This window comes from Pteropus vampyrus, unplaced genomic scaffold, assembly GCF_000151845.1.
Source record: "Pteropus vampyrus isolate Shadow unplaced genomic scaffold, Pvam_2.0 Scaffold14, whole genome shotgun sequence".
Taxonomy (NCBI): Eukaryota; Metazoa; Chordata; class Mammalia; order Chiroptera; family Pteropodidae; genus Pteropus; species Pteropus vampyrus.
The window spans coordinates 7,240,872-7,248,852 of record NW_011888795.1 but is presented as its reverse complement, the minus strand read 5'-3'; the positions used below and the strand labels follow the sequence as shown (position 1 = coordinate 7,248,852).

Below are 7,981 nucleotides of genomic sequence, written 5' to 3'. Positions count from 1 at the left end.
ACAGTAATATATCATATATACAATAATATCTAGGATGACTTTCCAGGACTCTTGTCCACTGGTCTTCTATTACATAAAGACTTTTGGGACATAAGATAGGAAGGCTGAGTGGTGCCACCTGAGGGTCAGCAGCAAGGCCTTCTTTCCTGCCCAGGTGCAGTCTATTCAACTCAATTCAAGAAACATCTATTGGGTACCTGTGAAGTGCTGGGTACTGGCTCTGCCTCTAACTAGCTGTGCGTATATGGATTGCTTTTTTATTCTCTGTGCCTTGGAGTAAAACAAAGCATTAATTAGGTGATTTCTGAGGTCCTGACATTTTCTAACCCAAGTTTTGTGGTCTCGACTGAGAGAAGGTAAATAGTCCCTAAAGAATGTAAGAAAAAGAAAAATGAAAATGTGAAGCCCCTAAATTGGCTGATGGGAGGGGTACAAATGACTGGATACTTCCTGATAAGGCCCAGCAACTTCTTCAAGACTTGGAAGGCTTGCAGAGCTGAGACGGGAGGGCTAGTGGCTCCTCCAGACCGGCTGGTGACCTGTGATCCCCAGCTGGCCCTAGTGAGCAGCTCACTCTGGCCCCCACTTCCAGGCTTGGGATGTATCAAGTCTGGCACTGGCCGGAGTCTGAAAGATGATAATTGTATTTTCTCCTGATTTGGGCCTAGGCTGTTCAGTTAGTGTTGACAGGTAAACATGGGTGGATGGATCAGGGGTTTCCTATATGATGTGGCCATCCCAGCAATCAAGTTCAAAGACAGTGTGAGCAGGAAGGACTCATCTAGTGCAGCTCATTTTGCAGTTGAGCAAATATGCCTGAGGGCATTGGGATGGAGGGAGCTGAGGTTTCTGCAGAGCACGGAGGAGGTGGGCTGGGTGAGGGCACAGTGCTGCTGGATGCTAGGTGTATCCTGAGGAGCTGCTCTGGGCCTAGCAGCGCACACAAGGGGCAGGCTGGGTACCGTCCTGGGGAAAGCTAATGAACCCTGGGGATCGTAAACATACTGCCTCCACCTCCAGGTTTTGCTTACGGACCATCACTCACTTCCCGGCGCGGTTACCACTGCCTTCACTCCATCTTTTCCCGCTACTTCTCTCTCAACCCGCAGATTCCACTGCTCCTGGTGCTGGCACACCTGGCAGTCACCCCACGTGGTCATCCTCTTCCACATGTACCTAGACCGCGCCCAGCGCGCGGGTTCGGTGCGCATGCGCGTCTTCAAGCAGCTGTGCTACGAGTGCGGCACGGCGCGGCTAGACGAGTCGAGCATGCTGGAGGAGAACATTGAGAGCCTGGTGGACAACCTCATCACCAGCCTGCGTGAGCAGTGCTACGGCGAGCGTGGCGGCCACTACCGCATCCATGTGGCCAGCCGCCAAGACAACAGGCGGCACCGTGGCGAGTTCTGCGAGGCCTGCAACGAGGGCATCGTGCACTGGAAGCCCAGCGAGAAGCTGCTGGAGGAGGAGGCGACCACTTACACCTTCACGCGGGCACCCAGCCCCACCAAGCCGCAAGCCGAGGCTGGTTCTGGCTGCAACTTCTGCTCTATCCCCTGGTGCTTGTTTTGGGCCACGGTTCTGCTGCTGATCATCTACCTGCAGTTCTCCTTCCGTAGCTCAGTCTAAGATTCCCTTGGTGAAGTTCCCCAGGGGACTCTAGGGGCCCAAAGCCAAGTGAGGGGGAGCGGCTACCAACTGGTGGGAGGGGGCGAAGAGAAACCTGGGTTAGGAGTGGGGTTAAGTTATAGCACTGGTGCCTCCACTGACTCAGTTGCTCCTTGGACAAATCACCCAGATTTTCCATCTATAAAATCATGGGTTTGGGCTAGACCATTGGTTGTCTCAAGGTGAAACCCAGGGCCCCAAGTTTCTGCATAGATGCCTCAGAGACTTTTGGATTTGGAAGGTAGACTGAATGAGTGGGTTTCCCATCCTGGTCAAACTGCCCATCCCCAACTCTTACCTCTTCCTGTTGCTTTAATCAGAAGAGCTCCATTTTAGATGGAGTTCCATTTAAGAGTTTTTAAGTTTGAAAATTATAGGACTAAATGATCTCAAAAGGACTTTGCACAGCGATGGGTGCATCCTTGCTTTCTTGTTAACCCCCCATCCCTACCCCTCAATATCTCCCACGTCTGGAGATGCAGGCTTAAATTAGCTCTGTATAATGTATGAGCCTCATACATGCTCTTCTTCCTGTATACACAGCAGAGATTCCTCTTGAAGAGAGAGAGATGGGGGCATTAGGCTCTCTCTTTGCTGCTGTGTACACAGGGTTCCTAGCTTCTCTTCTCCAGACTCCCAGTTTCCAGCTTCCCTCCACTCAGGGTAGATTCTTGGGTTTGCCTGGCTAAGAGATGTTGCTTGGGATAGAGTCCTATAGAGCTAGGCTTCCCACCTACTGTATTTGAACTGGCAGAGAATTTGGGGAAGGTTTAGGAGGTAGAGTGTTAGAAGCAAACCATAAAATGCCTAGGAAACAAATATAATGACTTTCCATTATAATGAAGAGTCTTCAGAGTTCAGGGACAAAGTCTGACTGATTCTCAGCGGTTCTGATGGCCAGAACACAGGGGCAGGGTCCTGGCATCCTGAACTCTTTGCTGAAACCCTGCCGGAGAGGCTTTCCCGCATTGGCCTTGCGTAGACGCTCTCACCAAAGATCAACTGTCTACCTAGAACCACAGGGATGGGAGATCATTAGCCAGAGAGGGAGTATTAGAGATATGAAGTAAAGTGCTTTGCCCATAAACAAGTGCATAGTTATGTGGGAGAATCTTGTATCTCTGTAAAATGGGGTGCAGTATGGCTTGGAGTGAGAAGAGAGAAGACTTTCGGAGTTGGGGTATGGACTGGGGTTTGGGGGAGGCAGAAAGCAGGAGGTAGGATGCCACCCTGCACTTTCGAGGGTCCTTATGCACCTCAGCTCTGTTAATAACTTGACTCCTTTTCCCCCTCTCCCCACACTGATCCCACTTTAAATGGAGAATCATCATCATCTGTAGTGGTGGAGGGAAGAGGGCCACTTATATAAAGATGGGATACTTTAATAAAAATAGGATATCTTCGGGCTTAGTAGTCATTAATGTGTGCTTCAGATTTGCCACACTATCCCCGATCTGTAACTGGCTGTCGAACACCTCCCATCCCTTCAGTCTCCTATCTGGGGCCCCCGCATAAGGCTTTATCTAGTTCCAGCTTCAAAGTCTAGGCCAATCACGTCCATAGTCAGGAGGGATGCAGGCAGCCCTTGGTCAGTTACACAGGAGACCTAGCGTAATAACAGTCTTACTCCTACCATTGCTCTAATTCTGGTAACCAGCAGGTGACTTCCTTCTCTTCATTTATGCAGTATTCATTCCTTTATCCAGGGCATATATCTTAAGCACCTTCTATCTGGCAAACCCTGATTTGGATGCTGGGATCCAATGGGTACTAAGGGGCAGGTTCTATCTCTCAGATTCTCTCCTTACTGCAGAAGCTCTCAGCCCTGGATGCACTTTAGAAATCCTGGGGAGCTTTTAAAGAAATATCAGAGCCCAGCCTCCACCTCAGACCAATAGAATCAGAATTCCTGGACATGGGGGTTGAGCATTTGAATTAGAATAAGACCCCCAGGTGATCTACCTGTGCTACTTAGTACAATGCCTTCTAACAGGAACAGGTTTCTTTTGGCACCATCTCATAATAATGAGCCCAATACTTTTCTTGATGATCTGCCTTGAATTCTCTAGGACTAGAGCTCAGCTTTCCTACTCACTCCTACTCCCTGCTCTGGGGACTCGACCCTCTTTCAAACCATCCTGCTTCTGACTGTTCACTTGCTAGGATGAGGGCTTTATTGTGCTCTGAGAGTCTCCAGTATTGAACTCTGCCTCCCTGGCCAGATACTTATCAAACTTTGTTATTATACATCAATGGCTATATACTCCCTGCAAAAATGTGACCAGAGTGTAGAAGTGACTTACCCAAGGTCCCACTGCCAGGGACTTAGTTTTAGTCCAGAACTCTTTCCTAAAACATTAAGCTTTGTCCCGCTCTGTAGGGAGAGTTCTACAATCTACGAAGGCCTCTGACTCCCTTATTGTCTTTCACACTTGCTGTAGATGGGGGTGAGAGGCATTCTAGTCTGGCTCACCACCTTAATATCCCTGTCTTGGCAAAGACTTCTATGGGATAGTTCTTTCTTTGCACATATTGCTACATGCCACATGATGAACTTGTTAGATATATCTTCAGTGTTATAAATAGACTCAGGGATATTCCAGGATCCTAGGCCTCTCCCACTGGAGATTCTGTGTATTGGTCTTGATGTGCAAGCCATAAGGAGACCTACAGGCACTGAATTGTGGTTCCAGAGGCTGACATCCTCAGCATAAGGTCAGCAAGAAGTGCTGCCTTGATCACTTCCCTCAAACTCATCGGGACCAGGGACAAGCCCAGTAGAACTCTTCAGGGGGGTCAGGAGTGCTGAGAACCAAGACCACTGACAGGTGCCATCAGAGTAAGTTTATAGACCATCAGATTAGAGATGCCTCAGTCTAGGGCTCTTAGGTCATGGATAAGAAACTGAAGCCTAAGGAGAGTAAGGAACTTGACCATTATGGTACAGCACGGAGTAAGGGATGATCATGAAATCTGGGGTTAAGAAACACTTGAGTTCTGGTTCTGCTACTTCCTAGCTGTATGGCTTTAGGCAAGTTGCTTAAGCTTCTTGAGCCCCGGTTTCCTCCTCATCAGAATGAGAATAATACAATCTGCCTTGAAGGGCTACGGTAAGGAATAAATAATGCAGGGACTGTGACGTTGCCAGATAAAAAACACATGCTCCCCCTCTTCTTTCATTCCTTTTGCATTTTAATTGACACCCCTTCAAGTCTTGAAAGGTTCTTTTTCTTTGTGATTTCAGCTCTGTTGGTAAATACTTTGGCGGCGGCGGGGGGCGAGCGGGGGAAGAAGGTGGAAAGGGTTAACTTCTCAGCCCAAGGCTGAGACCTGGTCTATTTTAATATATGTAGAGCCATTTCTTTTCTTTCTCTTATATGTATTTCAATATCTTCATTTTTCCAGCAGCATTATAGCCCCTCTTCATTCTTCAAAGATAGCTATTTAAAATATCTCCCCAAACAGAAAACACCAGTGATTTCTGGGCTCCATTCCATTGGCTGAAATATCCCAGAAAGAATTTAGTTCTTTTCCAAGTCCCATTCTAATTCTCTGTAGGACTCCCAGCTAAGGAATTTCCTTTGGAGTCATTTTTGGCATTGCGGGGGCACTGCCACATACACCAGGGAAATGAAATCCGCCTGTTGTATGGCTATTTGGTGACAAGGCCTCCTTGTGAGGGTGCGTGGGGGTGATATTGGAAGCTCATTGGTCTGGGAGCTGAGCAACCTGGGTTTCAGCCCTGGTTTATCCACCATGTAGATATGTACATTGCTGATGTTGGGTGACTTAGTCTTTTCCCTCTGCTGGGTCTCAGTTTCCTCATTTGTAAAGCAAAGAAGTAGAGTAATCTGAAGGGTCCCAGCTAGCTCTGACCTTGTCACCAACTGCTGCTTAGCCCTATTTGTCCTGGATCATTTTGGGGGTGGGGGGTGCCCTGACTCTGACTCCTTCAGCAGATCATCGAGTTGTTAGTCTGGGATTTCAGTCTGCCTGGGTTGGTTTGGAATTTGACTTTCTTATCTGAACAGCCATAACATCTCTCTTTCCTTTTCTTTTTGGAAGCAAACTTTTATACATCTTACTCTGACAAGACTGCTCTAGAGATATTCACATTTTGAAAGGCAGTTATTCTGAGAGATGTTGCCTATACAAGGGCTTGAATGGTAGTGATGGAATTTCAGTCTGTCTTTTCTCCCCTCACTTCTAAAATAAGCTCAATAATTCTTCACTTCTGTCTTAACTGGGTCAATACTTGAAGGGCAAAATAACATATTCCCTATTTTCAAGATTCATTTATTCAACAAATGTTTATTGAGTACATATTATGTGCAAGGCATTGTTCTAGACACTGGGGATATATTGGAGAGCAAAGCGACTAAATCACTGACCTTATGGACTATAGAGGAACTAGACAATAAACAATGTAAGTAATGTGTTACATAGTTTTAAGTACTAAGGAGAAGAATAAAGTAGGCAGAGGGGATAGAAAGGGCATGGGATGAAGTTACAATTTTAGATTAAGTAACTAGATCTTACTAAGAAAGTGACATTTGAAAAAAGTTGAAGGAACTGAGTAAGGGGTATGACATGTACAAAGGCCCTAAGGCAGAAACAGATGGAATGTTCACCTGTGAGGAGGCCAATATGGCTAGAGTTGCAGTTCAGGCTTTTGTAGTCATAACTAAGTGGTAACAGGGGCCAGAGTAGTAACAAGGGTCAAAACATTTAAACCATAAATTATTGTCAGGACATTGGTTTTTAATCTGATTGAGACAAAAAGCCAAAGGAAAGTTTGAGCCATGGGGTGATGCAATCCAATTAGCATCACATGTTGAGAGTGTACCATAGAGGGACAAGAATAAAAGAGGAAAAATTAGCTAGGAGGCTCCTGCAGTAGTCCAGGAAAGAGGTGATAGTGACCTATTCCAGATTGGCGGCTTGTACCAGGGTAGTGGCAACTGGGACTGAGTCTGAATCTATTTTAAAGGTACAGCTGAAAGGGTTTGCAGATGACTTAGATGTGGGATCTGAGAGAACAAGAGGTCAAAAGGACCCCAAGTTTTGTTTTTGTTTTGTTTTTGTTTTGTTTTGGCCCGAGCAACTGGAATAATAGAGTTACCACGTTCTGAGATGAGGAAGGCTATTTAAGAAACAGATTTGGGGCAATATGAGGAGCTCGGCTTGGGACATGTAAAATTCGAGATGTGTTTTTGGCCTTCTGTTAGACATTAAACGTGAGAAATGGCAAGGCGAAGGTGGCAGTGGCCTGTTTATACCTGCAGAGGAGAGGCCCAAGCCAGAGATGGAATTGGAGTCATTGACGTTTAGGTAATACTAAATGTCATGAGATTAGATGAGACTATTCATGCAGAGCCTGGGGCTATCCATGTAGAGAGGTTGGAAAGAAGGAGAAACTCACAGAGGGACTGTGGAAACTGAGGCACAGAGAGCACGATTCGCTTGATCTTTCAGAGACATTAGGCAGCAGAGCTTGGCCTGGAGCACAGGTCTTCAGAGTCAGGGTTCAGAGCTCTTCCCACTGGCTCAAAGCACCTTCTCTCTCATGGCACCCACTTACTCCTTGAATTGGAATTCTGCCCATGTCCCTTGCCTGGGACATGTTGTTTTATCAAGTTTGAGCAAGACAGAGATTTTCGTTTCTTTTTCTTAGCGCGTTTGAAGTATTTCATAATGTTACAATGCACTAACATTAAAAGGCTCAGTGGGAGGCCTAGACTGCCAATGGATTTAGGCATTGAACATGCAGACTCAGACCAAAGGAAGATGTTGTTGGAATTGTTTAAAGAAAGGAGTCTATTGTCTTGGATCCTGGTAATAGGCTGGGGCCGCGTGTGAGCATTTAATGGGAAGGATTAAATAACCTAGACAGTCCCAGGAGATGGAAGATGGAATAATGTCACAGGACAAACAGCTCAAGGGGAGATGAGAGTCCGCACTTTCAGAGCAGGTCAATATCATCTGAGCCCCGGCCTTGACTACATCTACATACTCTTCGGGTTCCCAGAGCTTGCTCCAGATGGTGCTGGCCTATTGGTACAGATCGGGGATCATAACCTGTTACTTTCCAGAGACCTCTACTGGGACTGGCAGATGTTGATGGAGGAGATATGTTCCCACCCATGCCGATCAGTTCATTGTTCAGCATGCTCACCCTGGGCACCGTCCAGGCTTGACATATCTTCTTGTCATAACTCTGTCTTGTCTTAACACCCCGTTCCTCAGAGGGAACTCCCTCAGAGGCTTTGTGATCTGCCTAAGTGTTGAAAGTGTGCTGGCTCTTTTTCCTGTG

At 46.7% G+C, this 7,981-nt stretch overlaps 1 protein-coding gene across 1 annotated transcript in view; it reads left to right on the top strand.

Annotated features, from left to right (window-relative positions):
• RTP1 (receptor transporter protein 1) overlaps positions 1 to 1,629 on the top strand; it is a 16,292-nt gene extending 14,663 nt beyond the window's left edge. The window contains exon 2 of the mRNA XM_011383434.1: positions 1,110 to 1,629. Within this exon, the coding sequence (XP_011381736.1) occupies positions 1,110 to 1,629 (520 nt within the window). The remainder of the gene's footprint in view (positions 1 to 1,109) is intronic.
• The last annotated feature ends 6,352 nt before the right edge of the window (positions 1,630 to 7,981 follow it).